Here is a 23,038-nt window from a genome sequence, read left to right as displayed (position 1 = left end):
GGTTCTACGGAGTAGTCTGTACACCAAATTCACTCACCAAGAGATGCATTCGCACAAGACTGCCTTGGCATAAAGCTTGGTGGGAGCTCACCGTATTCAGGAAATTGCGAATCGACTTGAACGAACGTGGTTGGTTTCGGGCGGAGCACAATGTCTGATGGAGGATGAAGGAACTGGCGGTGAAGTCTTGTCGTTTGAGTCCGCCCACCTTTAAGACTGGAGGGGCTGTTAGATCTGAGAGCGGTGGAGAGCTCGAGAAGACACGGGGATTCGTGTCTCAGCCTTGTGAGATTCGCGGCAAACAAAGATCGATGATTTGCCATAAGGTAGGTAATTTTCTCCACAGTGACAGATCAATGGGCAGCATTTCAAGAACCGTCGTGGGCCGACATTGGCTTATAAGTAGCCTTGGGGGGCGCTCTGTAAGTCCCAGAAAATTCCAATTCGCGAGGTGTTGAGCAAGAGCGATAGGAATCTTAAAAAGGAACAGAGCCCCTGCGATTTGGATTCCCGCAAATTTCTGCTGGGGAGCAGTGGTCGGGAGAGAGGAAAGTCAAGAATTGCATTTTGTTTCTCTGGCGCAGAAAATGATCCTGGCATTCGGAACGACTCTCCAATCCCCTGCGTCTCTAAGCCCACTTGGAGTCGGTTTAGCTTTCTGTTTTGTCGTGCATTTGGCGATTTGAAACCAAGATCATCGGAATTTCTCGCGTCGGTCCGTCCCTTCATGCTTATGCGGGTTTAAGATAACTAACAGTGGAGATAGCCAGAAGCAGGCGTTGGCTGGCCATGAGCACTGGCCGCCGAGAGATCTTTTTTTTCACGCTCCTCTCTGTCCGCCGAGAAACACGACGTCGAAAACTTCTGGGTAAACCATTCGCAGGCAAGCGACATGATTTCGAGAGCAATTGATGAAATAATTTTGACTTCTGCGGCCAAGGGGACTTGGATGCCAAGGCACCGCTGCGAGAGCCGACGGCGAAAAGTGGGAGGCTACTAGCGGCGCTGATAGGCTGGCCGGCAGACGATGATGTCGCGGCTCCCATCCTCTCCACCGCGGGCTCCAGGCGGCCCCATAGCTTGCTGGAGGCAGAGCAGGAAACCTGGTGTATTTAAGATGGGCTCTGTCGTCATTGCAACGTGCTGATATGTAACAAAAGGCAGACAATTCGTCCCCAAATGACCTGAACTTAGCCGAGAAGCGGCTGGAAAGTTACTTCTCTGAGGTAACTGGTATCGAAGAGATACATCTTGACAAGATACTTCCCGGACAGCCAGGGTGTGACAGAAGCAGACGGACTGGGCTGCACAGACACACGGACTCGACAAAACAGCGCATATACAGGCACAACATCAGGTAACCATCGCATTGACTGACTGACCCCTCCCTTGCCCGCTGCCCCTCCTTCCAATCCTTTCTCATAACCACAACAACAACAACAGCGGCACCGTCTTCACTGGCGCCACATTTGCTTCCACTATTCTCTCTCTCCTTTTCTCCCTTCTCCATCCTCCATCGTCCTCCCACCAACCTCACCCTTCCCTGACCTCACTCTCCACTCTGCGTATCCCATCCGTCCACCCAGTGCCCGCTTCTCTTCTTCACTTCCAAACCTCACTTCTCAACCATGGGTAAGAAGGCTGTCCACTTTGGAGGCGGCAACATCGGCCGTGGCTTCGTTGGCGAATTCCTCCACGAGTCTGACTATGAAGTCGTCTTCGTTGATGTGATGGACTCCATCATCGACGCGCTCCAAGGCGCTTCCTCATACAAGGTCACCGAGGTTAGCAACGAGGGAGAGCACACCAAGACCGTCACCAACTACCGTGCTATCAATTCCAAGCATAATCTCGACCAGGTCATCAGCGAGATCTCCACCGCTGATGTCGTCACCTGCGCCGTCGGCCCAAACATCCTCAAGTTTATTGCGCCTCCAATCGCCAAGGGCATCGACGCCCGTACTATCGAGAGACCACTTGCCGTCGTGGCCTGTGAGAACGCCATTGGCGCTACCGATACCCTCCACAAATTTGTCAAAGAAAACACTGACCCTTCTCGCGTCGAGTCCCTTTCTTCTCGAGCTCGATTCGCCAACTCCGCCATCGACCGTATCGTCCCCACTCAAGACCCAGATTCGGGCCTCGACGTGAAGATCGAAAAGTTCTACGAATGGGTGGTGGAAAAGACACCATTTGGGGAATGGGGACACCCCGATATCCAGGCTATTCTCTGGGTCGACAATCTGGATCCTTACATTGAACGTAAGCTCTACACTGTCAACACTGGACATGCTACTGCCGCATACTACGGGTACAACATGGGCAAGAAGACTATCTACGAGTCTATGAGCGACGAGAAGATTCGTGGCCATGTCAGAGACGCTCTCTCTGAGACTTCGACCCTTATTGTTGATAAGTATGGCATTCCAGCCCAGGAGCAGCGCAAGTACGTCGACGCCATCGTCGCCCGAATTTCTAACCCACACCTCGAGGACGTAGTCGAGCGTGTCGGCCGTGCCCCACTTCGCAAACTCGGTCGCAAGGAACGCTTTGTCGGCCCTGCCTCTCAGTTGGCCGAGCGCGGAAAGAAAGTCGATGCCTTGTTGGGGGCTATGGAACAGGCTCTGCGATTCCAGAATGTTCTCGAGGACGACGAGAGCTTCGAGCTTGCCAAGATCCTGAAGACAGAATCTGCAGAGGATGCAACCGCGAAGCTGACTGGGTTGGAAAGCGACCATCCACTTTTCGCACGCGTTGTTGAACGTGTTGCGAAGGTTCAGAAAGGACCGAAGTAAGTGATCACAGTGTTACCCTAGTGCGATGACCCCGATTTGGAGCAAACCCGTTTCACTGTATTTGTTGCTTACAAGAATTTTTACGGCATTACCTCAGTGTGATGATTTCAATTTGCAGGCGCCTCGTTTCACTGTACTCTGCTGCTTATGAGTCTCTGATGAAATCACGATAGTGCTCCGATCCCCGATATTCAACAGACAGAATATCCTATTATGGAAAGGCTATGAGATTATGGTATTACGATTGCACGGGCCTAAGAAAAGGAAAACGACAAATTATGATATGGTTATTAGCAAAAGGGAATTGATATGTATGAAACTCGTGGTTATGTTGCTATAACCCTTCCGGAGCACAGGGGCAGCTTTTCGCCCTTGATCCAAAAATAGAAAATCACATGTTGAATTTCTAGTCACTTATCCTGTTTCTCGTTATTTGAGTATTGTCATGCATATGGACAGCCTTTACGCAATGTGCTCCCAGTCCAATCCAACATGGGGCGGCTTTGTAGCGGTACGATCGCAAGTATGGGAGCTCAGCCTGTCAATGATGTCATCATGAGCATTGACTTTTTAGAAGCACAGCTGGTTCCTGGTTCTCTTCATGGATTATGACCCAGCGATCGTCGAACGATTTCTCCATCTTTCACACTAAAAGATGCATTATGCATGCCCATGTCCAAAATAAATATAGTATTAGGGCTTCGCTGGGATGGGGTTACTCTTAGCTACATTGTCCAAAGTACACACCGCCAAAACTTGAGATGTATTTCTCGCGGAGGGGGGGAAAGGTCGGGCAGTTAACCTTGAAAAAAAAACAGTCTAAAAGTAATACTGCTACTTTATTGTCGCGCGAGCATGCATAGGTGCCTATGGGGTAGCGTGGGTTAAGGAAAGAAGCAAGATTAAGCGAATGAGCCGTCTTCAGAAGCTGAGTTTCAAAGCACCATGCACACTCCTCTTTCCTGGTGCAGAGCTCTCGACGGTTCTGAAAGGACACGCTTGCCTTCAAGGCCCTAAAAGAAGACGAATCCCGCAAGGAGATTGCCTTCAAGAAGTGTCGAACATGAGACTGACTCTGTAAAGCGCGGGCGGGGTTATATAGGGTAGCTGGCTTCGAGAGTCATCTGCAAAGAGTTGGTTTCGTCGATTAATCCCCTAATTTTATAGTCTCTTTTCCTGTAGGACTCATGAGATCGTCGCCATCGCCAGGATTCGATTTGTCTGGAATATGGACTTCGAGCATTATCGTATGTGTTGGGCTTTGGCAGTATTTATTTATTTTTTTTTTGGGCGTTCGCGTGAGTTTTGAAGCATGTATCTCTTGGTGACCTTCTGAATGTGCATCTGGGGCCAGAAAGGGTAGTGGCGCTATCACTTTGTTGTATAACAATAAAACAAAGAGGCTGGTTTCCCTGAAATGGCCTTGGTGAGTTAGTTAAACAAAATAATGATGCATCAGTCCAAGCATATACCAAAATGCAGTTTAGCACTTGACCAGGCACGCGAACAGAGTAGCTTCTCGATCTATAATACTATTAACTGTATCGAAGACAATGACGATATAGATTTATTTTGAAAATGTTGTAGGATGGGAGAGTGCCCCCACCCGCCCGCGTGGGTGTTGTGGGGGCTCTGAGTGCTGGTCCCGGAGAACAATCCGCGTTCTTTAGGATGTCGCTCAACAGGGTGTTCAGAGTCTGTTTAAAAATGATATTCTTTGGTAGCAGAAAAACTGAGTGCTCCAAGGAATCAGCATATGAGCTCGCAAGATTGGACCATGATCTCAAAAAGCACTTTGGAGATTCTGGTTGGTGATTCCAACCATTGGGGGCCTGAAAATGATCTATAAAGGTATAGAAAAGAGAAAATTAACTTGATATGACCAACACTCCTGGGAAACCCGTTAGGAGGCATAAAGGTAGGCTATGTCCTCTTAGGACATGTGTAGGTGAAGGTTTGCAGGCATGCAAGGACCATGCAATGAACGACATGCAAAAAGCACTCACCATCTAACTGCTGCGAATATCTGGTGATGTGATCACTGATAACGCTCACTCCCTTTTTAAATTTCAATCTGGCGGTCAAACACAGAGGTTTTCGCTGTTGGTGTTGCATGAGATAGGGGTATAAATCTGGGAGAAAGAAAAAAAAAAAAAAAAAAAAAAAAAGGGGACTCAAGAAAGAAAAAAGACAAGCGGAAAAGGAACTGCAGGGAGAAAATTGCCTGTGGTCTCTGCCACTGGCTCCCTGATCTATCGTTGCGGACACAGGCACACCCTGTGGTTCAGAGGTCTGAGGTGTCTTTAGTTTCGGTATAATGGAGGTCTTTCAGCCGGTGTAGGCATTCTCGGTGAACATTTTTTCCGTACACTCGGCCTCGGCCCTGGCAACGGGAAAACTGCTGCCCAACATTGTTGGAGGCTTCTTGCGTATGAGTGGGCACAAAATTTACGATGTCTTGGGCCTGGGTGGGGGAATCCGGAACTTGTACCCTTGCCATTACAGTATCGCATTAACCCTGGCCTGATTCCATCCTCGTTAATTTCCAGAGGAGAAGAAACCAACAAAAATTTCGCAAAAAATATCCAGGGGGTTAGTAGGGCTTCTTCCAGCAAAACTACCCTTATTGAGAGTACTCTGGACTGGCCGGCAAATACATTGGAGAAGTCGTCGGGCCGAGAATTGGCTAGTCCTTGGAAGCCGTTCCAGCCGCACGAGGCTGTGCTCGGAAAATCCATGTGGCGAGCCACACTGCCAAGAAAATACTATTCCATATAAGGAGAGGCGGCGATCCACAGGGCAGGTTAAGCGGCTTGGCGAGAACCGTGGCTTTGACGGCGGCCACTCGCCATGATGTAACTCTTCTGGCAGCGTGGAGTGCGACCTGTCCAGAGTTCTCCCCACCCTCACCGGTAGAACAACGCTCGACAACGCTCGAACCACCAGGCACATGCCCCATACCCCAACTCGGCTGGTTTTCCTGTCCTCGTATATCATTGTTCCTTGCCATGATTTTCTCTAACAAATGAGACGTAATTCCTCCACCTCGATACACGCATATACATAGTTACATATAAAATGGCCGCATCCTGACGGCCATCCTGCAACCTCCCAGCAATCGAGGAATAACCCTCTCAATGTTACTGCTTCATTAGCTCTGTTTCTCACCTTGTTTATCAAAAGAAGCATGGGATACCACTGATAGACTGTTATGTCGGCTGAAATGTAAGTGAGAAGCTGCAATTTGACCATCAACATTGACCCCGCCAATCAAGAACTCTACTGCCAACCATGCACCAAGCGCATAGGTCTCTGTTTGGAATGCTTGTTGGATGAACCATGGATGCTGGAAGTCGCAGCTGAGCAGGAACTTGTTTTGTTTCCATCGCGGCCTTCTGAAACACAGTCAGAGACCTCAACTTCTTGCTACTTCCAATACTGCCCTGCTTGATCCGAACTGTGGGAGACCAGAGCCATAGGCAATTTCTTAGCCCGTTGTGTTAATGTGGAAATCTTTAGTTCTGATATTATTCCTGAATGTTATCATTTCATAATATCAAGGGATCTAGATGCTAACTCACTACCTCTAGCTATTTCAGCCTCACCTGTGCTTGTGTTCTACCAAGCACACACTCAATCTTACTTTGACAAGAGCTCAGCTGGTCTTTGAATTGATCCTTAAAGGGAAAAAGCTTTTGGAATCTTATCAATACACGGATAACATATGCAAAACAATGCACGATGTCCTTCCCGCCGCCTCGCTCATTGCTGAATCCGTACCCGGAGCCACTTCCACCCTATACTCCGCGCCAGCCCCGCGCCAATGAGCCAGAAACGGCTTCTATCCGCTCAAGCGCCCCCTCTTATGTCTCTGCAGCTCCGTCCTACCATTCATCCCCCCCGCCACATCACACGAGAGCGAGCGATATTGGGTCCACGCCGGACAACAGCTTGCCAACCCAAAGCAATTCTTCGGCACCACCTCCCACGTCAAGCCCTTCACGGCAGACTGGCCTCCCTTCTTCCCAGAGGTATGCGCCTGGCTTCGAAACAAGGGGCGGCGACTTGTCTCACGTGAACGTTCGGTCACTGTATAATATATCCGAGTGGGTTCCTGTCACAGGAGGCCTACAGGCTCGACATTATCACAATGTTGCCAAAAGACGAGTGACGGATGCATCAAGATCTCTGTTTCCCTCTTTATTCTCTGAGCCGGCGCACGGAGCGCGATATGAGAATGCTGGCATGCCTGATACGTTCCAGCGACGCTACACCGCTCCAAGCTTGGGTTCTGGTGGCGCTGGTCCTTCTGGAGAGAGTTATAATTTATCTTCTTTGAGCTTAGTAAATAATTTCTCTCCGGAATCGAGCAATCATCCTCGATCACACTCACCCCACAATGCCACTGGAAGCAGTGTTTCCTTAGACTACTATCCAGGGAATCCCTCTTCTGAAGACCTTCCATTCTATCCTCTTGAAGATCCTGATCTGGTTGGCGAGGCGGCCGCAGCGAGATTCCGTTCACAGCGCATTTACAGGACGCTTCAGCAGGAGGAGAACTTTTACCAGCAAACGCAACATTCTGGGTCAAATGCCCGGCAGCACGAACCCAGGCATCCTGATCACGTATATCAGTACAGCTCGCTGATCGCCGAAGCCGACAATCTAAATATCCGTCAGCGACCATCCACTGCCCCTGGCTTGTCATCCCACGAACCATTTAACGCAGGTTCAGCCGGTCCATCAAACCCTGAAGAAACTGTAGACACTCTTCAGCGCTCTAATACGGTGGTTGATTATGATGAACTTCTTCGTGCTCAAGAGTCAAAAACCTGGGACTGCATGCTCGCACAGATGGCCGACTGGGAGGAGCGCCAGCGCAACTGGAAGAAGTTCAAAGACGACTTGGATAAGAGATTGAACTCCAGTCTCAAGATCGGCATGGGTTGGAGTATGTGGTCGCCTGGTGGCGGGAGAAGAAAGTTGAAAAAAGAGCAATTTGGTAGCCATCCGGGCCTGAAGAAGTGGAAGAGCAAGGTTGGTTTAGCAAACTGAGAAGAAGCTGTTTACTAGCTTTTTATTTTATTTTATTTTATTTTTCTTTCTTTCTTTCTTTCTTTTTTTTTCCTGGGAAATTCTTTTGTGTTTTTCTTCTCATATTTCAAAGATTGAGGACTTTTTGAAGTGCTGCGAAACGGATTTAGCCGGTTGAGCCCCTTTTTGGAAATAGAATGAGTTATGCAAGGCTATGATTTACTCTTTTGTGCGACTTGACACGCCATTCCGGTGCCATGCTTGATTGATGAATTTGAGGTCCTTCTAGCACCACGATACCGGAAGTGTTAGCTTTGGGCGGCTCCATTGCTTGAATTTCGATGACTCGCATTCTGTTCCACATTCGATGCATTTTTCGGTGCTTCTTTGCGGTTTCGTCTCTTGCCTCGGGGCGGTGTGCACCCCCAGCCGCTTTTTAAGGCCAATTCTAGAGTGCTCCGCACGCAGAACTAATGTAAGGTGATTTTCTTCCGTCAATGACTTTGAAAATGACTAAATGGATTGAAAAAAGAAAGATAAGTAAACGAGCATCAAATTTTAATTTGAATTCGGAGCCCCGGAAAGTCGCTGAAGCTACATATCTACCCCCCAACATTTAACTTTCATGGACTTGGGTGCTTCCAAACTCTCCAAAACGAGCGAAAAAGAGTGTGACATTGAAAAAAACATACAAGTTCCCTTTACTTTCCTGTAAAGCGGCTTCATGAAGATCTCTGCCTTGAGGAAGCCAAAAACAAAAAAATATAGGCATTGAGGGGCTGATCTAGCCTCGAGCTGATCCCGGGGGGAGAGAAAAAGGGGGCCAAAGCCATAGTAGTTAAAAGGAGAAAGGCAGTTACATGATGATTCCGAAAGGAAAGAAGACAAAAACCCATCCAGATAGCTGCAGAGATGGTAGGAAGCGGCGGCAAGGGATGTTTTTAACACTAGTGTCTTCCGCTCCGTCATCAGCAGCACCGCCGGCGTTTAGAACCGGTTTGGAGAAGGCTTTGGGTCTAGATTAGCTTCATTATCTTCGCCGAGCTCAGGACTTGGAGGGTTGGTGGGATTCGGATTTGGCAGTCCTGGAAAGCTACTTGGGAAGCCAGGAAAGGTGGTTGGGAAGCCAGGAAAGCTAGTTGGAAAGCCGGGGAATGTCGTCGGAAATTGAGGGAATGAAGTTGGGAAGCCGGGAATCGAAGTAGGGAATTGTCTCTCCTCGATGGCCGCATGGGCTTCTCGGTCTACCCACAGGGTTAGTTTTCGTCAGCCTGTGGAATTGGGTGGGCTGTAGGGTAGAGGGGTGACGAACTGATTGCAACCGATGCAGCCAAGCTAGCGCAAAGCAAGGAGAGGAGGAGTTGGAATTGCATGGCTCTTCAAAGTAATTTGCTTTTGTTAACTAGTTTAAGGTAAGCGGTTATTTTGGACTGATTGTGAGGTATGGAAGATGAGGCACACCACTAGGGAGCTATAGATTTGAAGATTTTATATCGGACAATTCAGTTACTCGCCTTAGTCTTTATACAGCCATTCCATCTTTCTCCCGTGGAATGGAAGCCAGTGGCTTTTTATGCCTCATAGCTGCGCTCGATACGCTTGCTTCGGAGACATTGTTTGCTCGCTAGGTCCGAAATTTGTTAGAGCCTTCCCGTCATGAGGTCGTACATTGCGACTTTCTTCGAAAGAGACCGAATAACTCTTGGCAGCAGTGTTTCGAATTTTCTCAGCGTCCCACAGCATTTCTCTAGTGTAACATGCACCTCACTTCTTGAATCCATCCCCATTATGAGATTGTGATATACCTCTACTCCGCAGTTTGCAAGAGAAAGTTCGGTAGCACGAATGAGGAGCGCGTTAAAAATGTTGATCATCCCCAAAACAGAGTACCGATCGTTAAAATGACCGTTTATCGGTGTCACTTCTCCCCGAAGTTTGAACAGGATAGATGTGGGCGAGCTGAAGTACCAGAAGATCCCACGTCCGACTGCAGAGCAGCGCCGAATCTCCAGAACAAACGCCCGTAACACGTATGGAATTCTGAGCCTTCTGGTAGCTACAACATGTGAACGGGTAGTGAAGGCACCATGGTGACATCGTAGTCGTCATCGTATTTCGAGGGTTCACAAGGAGCGGGATAGACCCTATCTGATAGAGATAGGCTCCATAGGGCCACAGATACTTCAAGCAGCACAGATGGACCTTTGAGAAAAGCTTCAATCGTTAAAAAAGCTAGGGATATCGGAGCGTAGATCTCGGAGATTAGCTTGAATTTGTATCGAATAGTCTGCGAGAAGCATTGATTCTAACCTTTTCCCAAGAAGAGGTAGCAGAGTCAATCGTTCGTCGTAAAATCGTGCTGTCAAAAGCGATTCGCGCTATCGGAAAGAAAGTTCACCTTATTATAATATTCCTGCATCATATGTGTGACGTGCAAGAAGACTGCAAGTGCGTCAGGGGCAGACGGTTCCCTACAATTGGAAAAGAACCATACTTAGTCATGCATCCTATCCTATATTAAATGGAAACTGACAACAACGACATATTAGAGTGCCTTGTTCCACGGCGAGGAAATATGATGGATTTGCTTCCTTATGATATGTGCTTCCACCGCAAGGAACATTGTTTCATTTATGCCCTTGAGGGTATGAGAGTGCTCCCCGAATTAAAAAAGAAGCAATAGAAGGTTCATTGGCCGCAGGCATGCATCGTTGGACGGTCGCCGAAATTGGGACGCTGCTATCCTACCCGGGATCGACATTGACAGCAGGGGGTTGCACGTCCTCCTCAAAGTAGGTATGACTGTAATATCGAGCGCTAGAAAAAACGCGGACGGCATATCAAAGCCTGGACTCAAGATGGATTATAGCAATCAACCGTGGGCATGGACGCACGAAACGGATGAAACCCAACTCGAGGCCGGGTGGGGAGACCAAATCATAGCCCGCAGGCCGGGCTAACGGGAAAACATCCGTATTCTGATGCTCATGTTTTATATAGATACAATCTTGCATCAGCCTATCTTCGTTGGTTAGTATTCCAATATGTGTGCCGTATGACATAGACCAACACTGATCAAAAGGCAAGTTGCTCATTAGACGATGCAACGTGCGCTTCATGGTTATCTTGTCGTTAACATCGAAGTGACATGGATATAATCAGGCAGGAAGAGAAACCAGTGTGCGGGGAATGATATCAGATTTAACCAAGGCAGTAATAACAAAGTAGGACACCGCATCATGAGGCATCACACGGAATCCAAATATGCGAAGACACCGACAAAAGGCAATAGGACTAGCCCTCTTTCTATTAATGAAGCCTCGATTAACGCCACCTTCGCCACGTACTAACCCTTCCTAAAGCGAAACTCCACTCGTACGGAGAGAAAGGAAAAAACCCAAGCAAGCTGACCTGTATAACGTAGGAAACTGCAAACTCAGAGCAAACCAGCACAACAGAGCCTTCATTATCATATTTCTGTCATTATATAAATTTGGTTGACAAGCTGAATACCTCGCGGTAAGTGAATCTCCAAGGATCCTAGACCATTACGCCTTTGAGATCCAACCACTGTGGACCATGAAATCGAAAATTCGGCTGGATTTTGCGACATCAATCTGTAAAATTCGAGTTTTAGTGACGAGAATTATATGCCAACCAAACATTTCCCACAGCCGAGGGACTGGACTGACCTTGCACATGTTCCTGGCATCCTTTTTCTTCAAACTTCCTCCTTGCTTCATTGCTTCTTTGAGCAAATGCTCTTTGATAACAAGATATGGTTTCGGTTGTAGGTGCAGTATGTTACATAATTCCACTTCCTCCTTTGTTAAGAGATGGATATCTGGCGCCTTGTCGTTCTCCAGCTTCCATGGAGCAAGGCCATTAATCGGAGGTACGACAAATTTCGATTTCGCTGGTTGGGGCGTCATCGTTCCATTAAGATTGCCGCTGGCAAATGCTTTATCAAAATCATTTAGAACGGGAGGGGGATCGACCGGAGCTAACTTCCTTTGTAGTCGTAGGGGAAGCTCGGGCATGGTTAACTGAGCGGCGGCGGAAGGACCTTCGGGCTGCTGTGGTTTAGGTCGCGCACTGGCAAATCGGTCAAATGCTCCCTGTGGCACAGCCCTTTGGGCCCTCTGGGCCTTCTCTTGTTCGTATTTTTCGCCGCTCTTTAGGTCTCCAATTCCCATTGTTCTCCATTCTTGGAGTTGCGCGATCGCTATTCGAAGATTATGCTCATACTCTAGACCTTTAGTAAATTCCTCGAAGTCCTCATGATTTATCATTCTCGCGAATGGCTTTGCTTTATTCAAGAGATCTCGTTCCTCTTTAGTCCGTTTCTTATCCAGCGCGGTATTTTTCCGATAATCCAAGAGGTTGTGTTCGAAGAGAATTTTCTTGCGTTCAGTTCTGGCAGTCAGACGAGAATTATAGATATCCTTCACAGTCATCTTGAGCTCCATTTCCGCGTCCAATTCGCCATTAGCATTCAGGCCGTTTCCAGGCTCGAATTGCATATGCTGGACGGCTTCTTCGGCATCGTTGGCAAATTCGGTCTCAAACTCCAGTCTTCCAGGCATATATCCTTGGACTTCATGGCAAGCAGGTACCGAAGCAGTGGGTTTCTGTTTGGGAGTTGCGGGTGGCGCTGTCTTGGCGGCCTCTTTTCTTTCCTCGATACGTCGCTTTTTGCGAGCTTGGAACTCCTCTTTAGGTATTTGTTCCTGTAAAGTCTTATCTCTGGGATCGGCAAGCTCTGGAAGCGGGAAGTTGGGGCTGTTTATGTACGTTTGAATGTAATGGTCGCGGACTTCCTCCTTTGTACGGTAACCTCCAATATGATCTGCAATGTCGGCCCATGATCCTAGACCGTAGATTTCTGCACCTTCTAGAAGTAATAGCTCTTCGTCGGCGCCCCAGTCAGGGTCATATATGGGGACTGAATTCTGCTCGATCACCGAATACGGATGCGTCCGGGGGTCGTGGTTCTTCGAGTGCTGGCCGGCAGCGAAGCAGGGAACGCAAAGATCATATTCATGGCAAGCGCTATGTGCGCATGAAATGCGCACCTGTATCACAGATCGTGGTCAGAGAGAAACGCCCTACTCCCGTAGAAAAGGCAGAGGATCGGAGATGAAAGCTTACCGTGTTGGTGACGTCGACGGAACAGACGTCGCAATGGTACTTGGTACCACCATCTGTGCCGCGCGCCGCATTCTTTTTCCTGATGACACCCATGGAGCCGTCTCCTATCGGATCATTGTCCTCCACCTTTGGCAATATTCTCGAGCCTGCGGCGCGACGTTGAGCGAGGCGAAGTGCCCAGCTCTCGCATCAGCCGACGACAGAACCACCCAAATGATCCGAACCCAAGGCCCCTCTCGTATAGACCCAGCGCAAAGCAGAAAGAAGAAAATGAAGCGGTGAAATGCTGCTGTTGGGAGTGATTGTTAGTCTTGAGTTGTTTTGACCCCACGGCTGTTTCCCCGTCACGAATGGGGAGGAGCAAGCGCAGGCACGGGCCGATGAGGTCCATTATGTAATAACGGGATGTTAATTTAAGCGTGTCATTCCTTGGCGGTCTAGCCGCGTCTGGCCAGCGGGAATTCTTGGCAGTGGCGGAACACCACCTGAACATCGGATCTGGGCTTGGACCACAAATGTTTTCCTCTATGAAATCAGGTCTTGTACATCGAACGGAGTACAAGGGTTTGACCGCGACAAGATATTATGAGAGATATCGAGGAAATACTAAAGAAGACAAGCCTTTTAAGATGATAATTAGTTATGTGAACATTGGCTGCTATCAAGGTGAGGATAAGTGGTGGGATCCCATGTTCAACCTTCCTCTCCTCTATATCTACAAGGAATAAAATCGATCTCTAACAATTATAGATTAGATCCGCAGCTAACCACATTATTTAACAAATTTAGTATTCTTCTAGGGTCTCAATGTATTTTAGCTCACGAAAATGCTAACATGCTGGGCACTCATCCTGGCCGCTTCTCCAGGAATCTAGCGCGGTCTCCCGGTCCTCCTCCTTGATTATACAATCTCTGCACCGCCAATAGGCATCATTGTCCCTTGGCCGATATGTTGCACAGGAATAGCAAAGAGACCAGTAGGTATTCGGTCGGCCGTTTTCATCGAGAGGTTCAACGCGTTCCATCAGGTCTTCCATTGTCGGACAAGTCATATCTCTGGTAACGTACAACTTCACGGGGATGCAGCTGGAGAGGCTGAGGAGTCTCCTGGAAGTGAGTAAAAGAGAGAGTCGGAAGATGATGATCAGCAACTCGTTTGGAAGTCGAAGGAGCCGGGAATTGATGAATGTTGGCGTATCATTGAACTAAAATTTATCAGCTCGACTGGTTGGTCCAGGCTATACCGGATAGGGACCGAATGAGTCGCTGTACGTACTCTTTTTGGGACAACGAATGTGTGTTCCAGTGGCATGGAGGATGGTCTAGCTTTTCCATGTGCGCAAGTAGGGAGTTGTGACGTTGAGAAAGGCTTTTTCCGGGAGGCAGTTGTCGGATAGTAGTACGACAATCCAGGAGCAAAATTTATTCGGGTATTCTGGAATAAATGCATGTATGGACTGCGAAGCATTTACTTTCCCCTGGCGGTTCAGCGCGTTGATATATGGCTCTGGCAGGCTCACTTTAGATCCACAATTGCCAACAAATAAAGAAGGCAAACTAAAGATTCTAATTGATTCCGACCATGACAATGCACCGGGCAAATTCATTCAACATGGAAATGGCTTCTCTACTCTGTAAATGTTCCTGTTTTGGTCTGCTGCTTTAGAGAAACAAGAAACCGACCCTGTTCGGTCCAAACAGATCCTCTTTGATTGCTGCTCTCCCATAGGACTAGCATTTGTGTATATTAGATCTCCTGTGGCAAGCAAATCAGCCTTGTAAGCTCTAGAACATTTAATACTTGACTTCTTGACTAGAATTGAACTGTTCTTCCCATCTTGCTGGGCTTTTTGTTGAAGACCTAACTTTGCAGTCTCACCAAAGTACGCTTCTTGCACCTTGGTTGTCTTATGCAATTTAAGCAGTATTTGAGGATAAACTGATCGTGTCCAGCCTTTATGGGATATTTTGGTGGGAATAATGATTCAGGAAATAAGCATTGGCCCAAGCCTAGTGCAACGAAATAGGGGAGGCACAATGAAAGATCACTATGCTGGAGTGTTAGTTTAGGGGTTGACTACAGAGTACAGACTACAGAGTACTCCGTACGGAATTTGAAATTAGAAGAGTAGAGAAAAGGCCTCACTAAGAGGAGAAATTGTATTTCGGATGTATTGGCGCACGTACCAATCATCCAAACCTGGTGTACGGAGTATTGCTGAGGCTGTCTAACACAAAAAAGGAATGAGGAGCGAAGGTCTGGATGCCTGTGCTTTAAAGTATGCAGAACTTAGTGCCATAGATATAGAGATATTAACTGCAATACGGAGTACGGAGTAGAAGATTCGTATCCCCTGCGTCCCTTCCCATGTGGAGGATCCCCCTCTCCCTTTTTTTTTTTTTTCAACGGGCGAGCGTCCAAATAAACACCCTAGCTAACCAGTCGCTGTATTCAACCGTGATGGCATTTTGCCCGAATTCGCGAGCAGGGAGCACAGGCAGATGGATAGCTCGGTGCTCTGTATGTAAGATGGTAGCGTTGTCAACGAGGGATACGGTTGCATCCCTGAAGGATTAGAGCCATAGAACGCGCTTTCAAGAGTGTCTCGTGCTGTTTCCTGGGGCCAATCCATGGATAGCTTCGTCCCGAGCCGTCATGGATAGGGTATGCCAGCCACCTTTGGATATGATAATCTTCCCTTGAGAGCCCGAGGCATGGACTGGGTGAAAACTTTTGTCAACGAAGAGTTGGGGGCAGGTGAGAGGGGCAGCAGGCAACCCTGGCTTTTTGCCTCTTCAAGAGGAAACACCATCATGCAGCATCAAGGGTCTCGAGATGCACGTAATTCCTTGACGTCGTTTGACTCGAATTGCTTTAGGGCTCGGGTGAGCCAGCGTCATCCACCGCCCGCGAGAGCGACAGGGGCGGGTATTATTACCGGTTCCACTGCGCTGGAGTGGCCCAACCGGAGGCGAAGCCGCATGATTGGCCAACAGGTGTGGCTGAGAAGAGCGACACTCGTAGTTTAGCGCGCTTTTATTGGTGGATCTCGGGCTGCCCCCCTGTAATTTACCTGGATTATATAATGGCGACAGGAAAATGAATACAGGCCCCATACGAGCACCGCTCACCATAATACGCCCCATCATATCACTTGTGAGAGAGTGACGAGGAACCAGCGATTTCCCCCCTCCCCTATCTCGACGCTCGCATCAAGGCTCTGGAACTGTTGAACAGCAGCGCCGGCAGAGACCTTGGAGAGGTCCAGAACTGTCGATTCCTGGTCTTCTCTGGCGACTTGTGCTTCCCTCATTCATCTTGTTCCCATTTACTCTGAACCCAACTGCACCTGAGGGGATCCTCACCTTGTCAGTCGCAGGCGTATTGAAACACATTCCAAGTGAACCCCCTTCTGTTTAAAACAACCTCACCGACGACTAAGCAATCCCTCTTCCCTTCTCGTCTACTGTCTCCATGCATAGTTTCTTTCAGTCTGACAATATGTCGTGGAAAATCACCAAGAGTATGGCATTCCCCTCATCCTCCTTTCAGTCCGAACTTTGCTTCGGTCTGTTGCTCTTTGCCCGCATTTTGCTGACTACAACTCCCCTCAGAGTTGAAGGAAACCCATCTGGCCCCTCTGGCCAATTCTTTCGGTCGATCCTCCTCTACCTCTACGATTAAGCCTGATCCTGTTGACGAGACTTCATCCGTGCCGACTCCAAACATCCTAGTTTCCACTGCTAATAATGGCATCGGTGAGCTTCTCACCTTGCTCCTGTCACGGAGGATTTCAGTGATCCCAGGCCACTAACGACTGAATATATTCACAGCTGCATCTGAAGCCCTAGTGTCACCTCCAGCTACTCCTGTGAAGCCTGGAATCTTGATTGTTACCCTTCATGAAGGCCGTGGTTTCTCACTTTCCAACCACTATCAGCAAATCTTCAACTCCCATTTCCAAAACAACTACACAGGACCCGTTAGGCCGAATTCATCCTCGTCTCACACAGGTCACAACCCAGTTTCCAGTTCTTACACTCAGACCAGTCGACCACAATCCACCAGCGGTGGTATTAACGCTGCTCCAACCAACCATGGACGCTATTCCACCAAGTATTTGCCATACGCGCTTCTCGACTTTGATAAACTCCAAGTTTTCGTCGATGCTGTGTCTGGAAACCCCGAGAACCCTCTTTGGGCTGGAGATAACACTTCATTCAAGTTTGACGTCTCTCGTGTCACCGATTTAAACATCCAATTGTACCTACGAAACCCTGCTGCTCGACCTGGCGCGGGCCGAAGTGAGGATGTGTTCTTGGGAGCTTGCCGGATACATCCTTGCTTCGAGGAGCTTCCAAAGAATGCCGACGACTCTAAGGGTAGCAAGAAAGACCGCGAAAAGGGGCCTGCAAGTCAGCAGAGCCGTCACCGTTTGCATTCCGGCACGGAATGGATAGACTTGCAGTTTGGTACTGGATCCCTCAAGATTGGTGTTTCATTCGTTGAAAATCGGCAACGAAGTCTCACCATGGAAGACTTTGACTTGCTCAAGGTCGTTGGCAAAGGTAGTTTTGGCAAGGTTATGCAAGTCCTGTGAGCTATTTGCTTTCGTTAACCCGGTACTTTCTGGAAAGTGGTACTAATACATTGTTTAAGGAAACGCGATACGGGACGAATCTATGCTATGAAGACTATTCGCAAGGCTCATATCATCTCACGCTCCGAGGTCGAGCACACATTAGCTGAGAGATCTGTCCTTTCCCAGATTAACAATCCCTTCATTGTCCCACTCAAGTTTTCATTCCAATCTCCAGAAAAGCTCTACCTTGTCCTTGCCTTCGTGAATGGCGGTGAATTGTTTCACCATCTCCAGAGGGAACAGCGTTTCGACATCAACAGGGCCAGGTTCTATACTGCAGAGCTATTGTGTGCCTTGGAATGTCTACATGGGTTCAATGTTATTTATCGTGATCTTAAGCCCGAAAATATTTTGCTTGACTACAGTGGCCATATTGCTTTGTGCGACTTTGGTCTTTGCAAACTCGATATGAAGGATGAAGATCGTACTAACAGTAAGTTCCCAAGTCAAATGTCTCCGACCCTGCACATTGCTGACATGTTTTTTTTCTCACAGCTTTCTGTGGAACTCCCGAATATCTTGCTCCGGAGCTTCTCCTCGGCCTTGGATACACCAAAGCTGTTGATTGGTGGACCCTGGGTGTTCTCCTCTATGAGATGTTGACTGGATTGCCACCATTTTATGATGAAGACACCAACGAGATGTACCGCAAAATTTTGCAAGAACCGCTTACTTTCCCAAGCTCTGATATTGTTCCAGCTGCTGCTAGAGATCTCTTAACCCGACTTCTTGATCGTGACCCGCAACGCCGCCTGGGAGCTAACGGTGCCGCTGAGATCAAAGCACACCACTTCTTTGCGAACATCGATTGGCGCAAATTATTGCAGCGCAAATATGAGCCTAGCTTCCGACCAAATGTGGTATGTAGCTTTAATGTTTATCTCCAGTCCTAAAAAATTCGATTAAAGACATATCTCCTAACTGCACTTCAGGTTGACGCCCGTGACACTGGGAATTTCGATAGCGAGTTCACCTCTGAGGCTCCAACTGATTCTTATGTCGAAGGCCCCATCCTTTCCCAAACTATGCAGAAGCAGTTCGAAGGCTGGTCCTATAATCGCCCAGTTCCTGGGCTTGGCGATGGCGGAGGCAGTATCAAGGATCCAGCTTTTGGCAGCATCCCTGAATAGTCTCGTATAATAATTATTTGACCGGACGAGATCATCTGGCGAAGTCATTCCCAATTATTTCGTTGAAATAACTTTCGACTAACTTTTGGTCCTGGGATGAGTACCTGCTTTTTGCTCCTAACCTCGCCTCTACTTGTCTTTTCGCTCTACCCGGTCCATGAGGGGCCTCCAGGCTAACTACGAGCTGGGACGGTCTCGCGTCGTGGCTGTGGCTCTCGCAAATTCTCAAAGACCCTCAATTGATAAGGCCTTCAATAACATCTTTGCCCCTTGTTTTCCGCGAGCACCAACCATGAACGTGCCTTTATTAACTTGGCGACAAAAGCTTAACGCGTTTGTGTTTCCAAGTGAATAACAACAGGCATTATTTGCAAGAAAAAGAAAACACTAAGTCACAGTTACAGTTCTAGATATTTCATTCACCTGCGTTCTCATTTGTTTGTCTCTTATTATCTCGCTACCCCAGATACATCAATTCTGTTAGCCATCTTTGCTCTCACGACTCTACTTCGCCGCTGAGCTTTTCTTTCGACCTCATTGTTAGCCCTCAGCGAATCCTGCCAACGATGCCGCTTTCTTTGTGATTCCTGGGGCTTTTATGGATTTACACCCAGCGTGGCCTTTTTATGTAGCATGCTCTTTTGCCTTTCTTCCCTCGAGTGTATCGGAGTACGAGATTGATACTTTTCCTTTTTTTTTCCGCCCCCCTTTTCCCATATTGAGCCAGCAGTATGGATTAGGCCCTGGGGGGTTTTCTCATTGTTTTAAGCTGGTTTAGCAAACACACCCTAACAAATACCAAGAGATTTGTAGACCTACTATATTCTAGACCGATTCGTCGAGTACACGGAGTACACTACTTTTCCCAAGCTCCAAGTAATAAATCTATATGTATTCTCACGAGGTCCACCAAAGTATATCAGGCTACACCACATACTCTCTTGAAAAGGGGGGAAGGCAGACTCAAAACAAAAAAGCCGAACTACCTCACAATACGAAACGAACATAATCCTCAAGTTCAGTTAAAATGAAGTAACGGGGATAATAAAATCGAAGAATCATTTACAACCGGGGGCCTTGCGTCATCAAGCCTCTTCAGCGTCTTCGTAAGCCGGCTTTTCTGCTTCCCCATCGCCACCAGCGTCACCAGTGTCATTATCATCACCATTAACATCAATCAGGTCCCCCGCACCACATTCAAGTTTCAGATACTCATCCCACTCCGGAAACAACTCCTCATCCGCGCCATCTACACCAGGGGGCACACCGAGAGTCCTAGCAACTTTGCCCTTGCCATTCTTCTCGAGACTCTCCTTCCAGCGCAGCACTAAATCCGGTGTTCGACTTGGTTTATAAGTCTGAGAGAGAAGGACGGCCTCTGTAATGCGGTTGGTTTGGACAAGTAAATCTATGCAGCCATCCATGTCGCCGAGTTGCCAGAGCGCAGAGAAGACAACGTTATGAGCACCTGATTCTTTAGCTCGCTCTGCTAGATTACGGAGGCCATCGGTGTTGCAGCTAGAGGAGTGGAGAAGAAGCAAGGAGCCTAGATCCTTGGCGTGAGTGAAGCATTCTTCGGCAAGAGAAAGATCCCAGGAATTCATAGCGGCATCACCGACGGTCTTCCATCGGTGCTCGACGTCTGCTTCACGGGCAATTTCGAGAGCGATATCAAGTTTTCCTAAGCTAAGGGAGAGTTCAAAACGGTGTTCTTGATCAGTGGCGACATCAAGGGCGAGGTCTTTGTATCCTTGGCCTTCTAAAAATCGAGCGATCTTATTCATTTGATCTTGGGGAATATCGGGCAAGAGTTCACTTGCGGATTCCATGTCACCACGGAGAACCAACGTCTGGTATTCAACAACCGCAAGGGAGAGTGAAAATGAAACAGCGGTCAGATCCTTGTCGGCGAGGTATATTCTTCCATCTCGAGGAAGATAGCCTAGGAGATACATTGGCTGGTCGAAGTGGGAAATTGTGTACGTTTGATCACCAACAAGATAGTTCAATCGATTGGTTGAGTTGGTATAAATAAAGCAGTCTCCAACCCACTCTCCAGTGCGAACAGTGTCGTTGATATCGGTAACGATCTCAAAGGCTGCTTCCACGCCATCTTCATCAACTTCCCCGGCATTCACAGCAGCTATATAGTTTTCCCGTGAAAACCGTAGAACGTAGAAGGTATCGTCACAAGCAAGGGTAACTAGCTCTCCGGACTCCGACCAATATACCTGTATAGTAGTGAGAAAAAAAGTGTCTTTAGGGATGGAAGGCGGAGACACATACTGCTTTGGGGTCAACCTCGATTCTTCTGACAAGGCCGCCAGATTCCCAGTCAAACATGCCAATTCCACCTTGTCCTTTAACTCCAAGCAAAACACCACTGCAGAGGCCTTCTGCTTGGAATCCAACATCAAGACCTCCGCTCTTCTCCTTGAAATTGCGGAATATCTTCACACTGGTTTGAGACTCCCTGATTGCATAGTCGTTGCTATTGTCTTTAGAACCCCATGCAAAGTCAAGTGCCTGACCAAATGCCTTGTTTCTCCATGCAAGAGCAGTGTAGATGATATACTCGCCGTCACCACAGACAGATACAAATCTCCCGTTCGGTGAGTGCATCAAGCTTTGGGGATACACTTCACAAGAACCAAGCTCTTTGACCGGCAGTGTAAGTGGAGCTCCGTCTTTGAGAGTGGCATCGCCGCCCTTTATAACTGTAGAGACCACCTCGTTATGGCGTGCCCAAACAATCTTTCCGGATCCGTCCATTGACACGGCTGGCTCCTCTCTGCCCATTTTCACGACCACAGCACCATCGTCAAAGCCCATCGCAATTCCCTGTTTTCCTCGCTGATAGCTCACACACCACGCTCTTTCCAAGCCATAGCTTAAAGATTGCTCCAGTCTATATGTATTAGCGTTCCAAATCTTAATAGTTCCATCTTCCGAACCGGATATGATGATTGGGAGTTCAGGGTGGTAACAGGCGAAAGAGACATTGCTGGTATGGCCTTCTAATGTTGCGATCAATGCCTTGGTAGTATAATCCCACACTTTCACGGTCCTATCGTCGGAAGTAGTCAAGAGATATGGCTTGTCAGCGTGTGGGTAATATTCAACGTGATTGACACCCTTTGCTTCATGAGCTTCAAGTGTGAGGTTGGGGTGCGGTGAACCCAGACTCCATATCTTGACCGTTCGATCCAGGCACGCCGAGGCAAATGTGTTTGAATCCTTCGGGTTAATAGCCAAACCCATAACGTAGTGGCTATGTCCTTCGAATACCTGCACACATTTCCATGCTTTATCCCAATCCCAAAGTCTGACGGTCATATCATCGGAAGCGGTTAATACGAATGGATGGGTAGGGTGTACTGCGATGGATCGAATATAATCGGGGTGGGCCTCGAACGAGATTATTTTCTCGGAAGTGTTATAATTGTAGACGCGTAATTGAAAATCATCGGAACCGCAGACGATCCAATTCTTTCTCGCAATGAAGCGCCCGGCTCGCACGGGGACATCTGTAAGTTCGAATGTTTTGACGATGGACTAGAAGCGATATTAACAACCAGAATCCGCGGGACCAGACAAAGCGCCTACCTGTGTCTCATACGACCAGATGTAAACATGGCCTGTCGAAGGTGTCAGTATCGGATTAGCGGAGAGTGATTCGTTTTATATGCAGCATACCGCTGTATAAAGTGGTTAATATCTGCCCTGGTTGTTAGAACTAGTATCTACAACCCCGGAGGTACCCTGACTTACCCATGGCTCTGTAGGATGGAAGTCGATTCCCTTGACCCGATTCGATCGGGCGAAGAGTTGTCTCTAAATTTCAAGTCACTACAAATTCCATTTCGAGGCTGGTTACCGGAATTAAACTCACCTTGACGTCGAATCGCATAGTGGCCGACCTCACTGGGGATTGAGTGGATGAAGCGTGCGGCGGCTCAGCCGCAGGAACAATGGCACTCCTTTATTCCGAGGAAGAATTGCGGCTTGTTAGTTGGCTTGACTATGCCCTGTGGATGATCAAGGAAAGGAGATATAATTATAGAATGGTAATTGATGTTGGTCTGAAGTTGTTGCCTCTCATCAACAATGCAACTTGTCCACACAAGGAGACTTGCGCACTCAATTTCTTGATGTTCCGCCCAGCTGTCCAAACTAGGTTAAGCGTCATATCTGGCACCAAGACGCACCCTTATCGCCTGATTGCAGATGCACAGTTTGATCAAACATTCCAGCCCTTAAATAGAATTGAATTTATGTTTGAGCT

At 48.0% G+C, this 23,038-nt stretch overlaps 11 protein-coding genes across 11 annotated transcripts; 4 read left to right on the top strand and 7 right to left on the bottom strand.

The window, feature by feature from the left end:
• Positions 1-458: 458 nt before the first annotated feature.
• On the top strand, positions 459-3,212 carry CIMG_07907 (mannitol-1-phosphate 5-dehydrogenase). The gene is made up of 3 exons (XM_001240743.2): positions 459-711; positions 767-2,791; positions 2,893-3,212. Exons 2-3 carry the CDS (start codon positions 1,629-1,631, stop codon positions 2,966-2,968), a joined length of 1,239 nt encoding a protein of 412 aa, XP_001240744.1. The 5' UTR covers positions 459-711; positions 767-1,628; the 3' UTR covers positions 2,969-3,212.
• A 657-nt stretch (positions 3,213-3,869) lies between these two features.
• On the bottom strand, positions 3,870-4,910 carry CIMG_07909 (uncharacterized protein; the record flags this gene model as incomplete). The annotated part of the gene is made up of 2 exons (XM_001240745.2): positions 3,870-4,638; positions 4,802-4,910. The coding sequence occupies 2 exons, from the start codon at positions 4,908-4,910 to the stop codon at positions 4,331-4,333; spliced, it is 417 nt and encodes a 138-aa protein (XP_001240746.1). The 3' UTR covers positions 3,870-4,330.
• Positions 4,911-5,481: 571 nt separating this feature from the next.
• Positions 5,482-5,805, bottom strand: CIMG_07910 (uncharacterized protein; the record flags this gene model as incomplete). Its single annotated transcript, XM_001240746.1, has 1 exon — positions 5,482-5,805. The coding sequence occupies one exon, from the start codon at positions 5,803-5,805 to the stop codon at positions 5,482-5,484; it is 324 nt and encodes a 107-aa protein (XP_001240747.1).
• Positions 5,717-8,395, top strand: CIMG_07911 (uncharacterized protein). The gene is made up of 2 exons (XM_001240747.2): positions 5,717-6,020; positions 6,386-8,395. The coding sequence occupies exon 2, from the start codon at positions 6,537-6,539 to the stop codon at positions 7,848-7,850; it is 1,314 nt and encodes a 437-aa protein (XP_001240748.1). The 5' UTR covers positions 5,717-6,020; positions 6,386-6,536; the 3' UTR covers positions 7,851-8,395.
• Positions 8,396-8,816: 421 nt separating this feature from the next.
• CIMG_07912 (uncharacterized protein) lies at positions 8,817-9,202 on the bottom strand (the record flags this gene model as incomplete). Its single annotated transcript, XM_001240748.1, has 2 exons — positions 8,817-9,073; positions 9,142-9,202. 2 exons carry the CDS (start codon positions 9,200-9,202, stop codon positions 8,817-8,819), a joined length of 318 nt encoding a protein of 105 aa, XP_001240749.1.
• A 267-nt stretch (positions 9,203-9,469) lies between these two features.
• CIMG_07913 (uncharacterized protein) lies at positions 9,470-10,770 on the bottom strand (the record flags this gene model as incomplete). The annotated part of the gene is made up of 7 exons (XM_001240749.1): positions 9,470-9,750; positions 9,798-9,885; positions 9,916-9,973; positions 10,140-10,207; positions 10,228-10,300; positions 10,578-10,631; positions 10,724-10,770. The coding sequence occupies 7 exons, from the start codon at positions 10,768-10,770 to the stop codon at positions 9,470-9,472; spliced, it is 669 nt and encodes a 222-aa protein (XP_001240750.1).
• Positions 10,771-11,009: 239 nt separating this feature from the next.
• On the bottom strand, positions 11,010-13,283 carry CIMG_07914 (SAGA complex component). Its single transcript, XM_001240750.2, has 3 exons — positions 12,981-13,283; positions 11,522-12,904; positions 11,010-11,446 (listed from the first exon to the last, which is right to left on the bottom strand). The coding sequence occupies exons 1-3, from the start codon at positions 13,071-13,073 to the stop codon at positions 11,378-11,380; spliced, it is 1,545 nt and encodes a 514-aa protein (XP_001240751.1). The 5' UTR covers positions 13,074-13,283; the 3' UTR covers positions 11,010-11,377.
• A 527-nt stretch (positions 13,284-13,810) lies between these two features.
• Positions 13,811-14,448, bottom strand: CIMG_07915 (uncharacterized protein; the record flags this gene model as incomplete). Its single annotated transcript, XM_001240751.1, has 2 exons — positions 13,811-14,185; positions 14,257-14,448. 2 exons carry the CDS (start codon positions 14,446-14,448, stop codon positions 13,811-13,813), a joined length of 567 nt encoding a protein of 188 aa, XP_001240752.1.
• Positions 14,449-15,017: 569 nt separating this feature from the next.
• CIMG_13286 (uncharacterized protein) lies at positions 15,018-16,084 on the top strand (the record flags this gene model as incomplete). Its single annotated transcript, XM_001240752.2, has 5 exons — positions 15,018-15,040; positions 15,275-15,309; positions 15,424-15,501; positions 15,620-15,645; positions 15,860-16,084. The coding sequence occupies 5 exons, from the start codon at positions 15,018-15,020 to the stop codon at positions 16,082-16,084; spliced, it is 387 nt and encodes a 128-aa protein (XP_001240753.2).
• Positions 16,085-16,159: 75 nt separating this feature from the next.
• On the top strand, positions 16,160-19,571 carry CIMG_07917 (AGC/AKT protein kinase). Its single transcript, XM_001240753.2, has 6 exons — positions 16,160-16,504; positions 16,596-16,739; positions 16,815-17,577; positions 17,641-18,056; positions 18,119-18,483; positions 18,556-19,571. Exons 1-6 carry the CDS (start codon positions 16,456-16,458, stop codon positions 18,751-18,753), a joined length of 1,935 nt encoding a protein of 644 aa, XP_001240754.1. The 5' UTR covers positions 16,160-16,455; the 3' UTR covers positions 18,754-19,571.
• CIMG_07918 (coatomer beta' subunit) lies at positions 19,563-22,845 on the bottom strand. Its single transcript, XM_001240754.2, has 6 exons — positions 22,646-22,845; positions 22,525-22,587; positions 22,450-22,471; positions 22,360-22,391; positions 21,040-22,308; positions 19,563-20,984 (listed from the first exon to the last, which is right to left on the bottom strand). The coding sequence occupies exons 1-6, from the start codon at positions 22,661-22,663 to the stop codon at positions 19,839-19,841; spliced, it is 2,550 nt and encodes an 849-aa protein (XP_001240755.2). The 5' UTR covers positions 22,664-22,845; the 3' UTR covers positions 19,563-19,838.
• Positions 22,846-23,038: the final 193 nt, after the last annotated feature.

Source organism: Coccidioides immitis (assembly GCF_000149335.2).
Source record: "Coccidioides immitis RS genomic scaffold supercont3.3, whole genome shotgun sequence".
Lineage (NCBI taxonomy): Eukaryota > Fungi > Ascomycota > Eurotiomycetes > Onygenales > Onygenaceae > Coccidioides > Coccidioides immitis.
The sequence above is the reverse complement of the archived record's forward strand: the minus strand, read 5'-3'. Positions and strand labels throughout refer to the sequence as shown.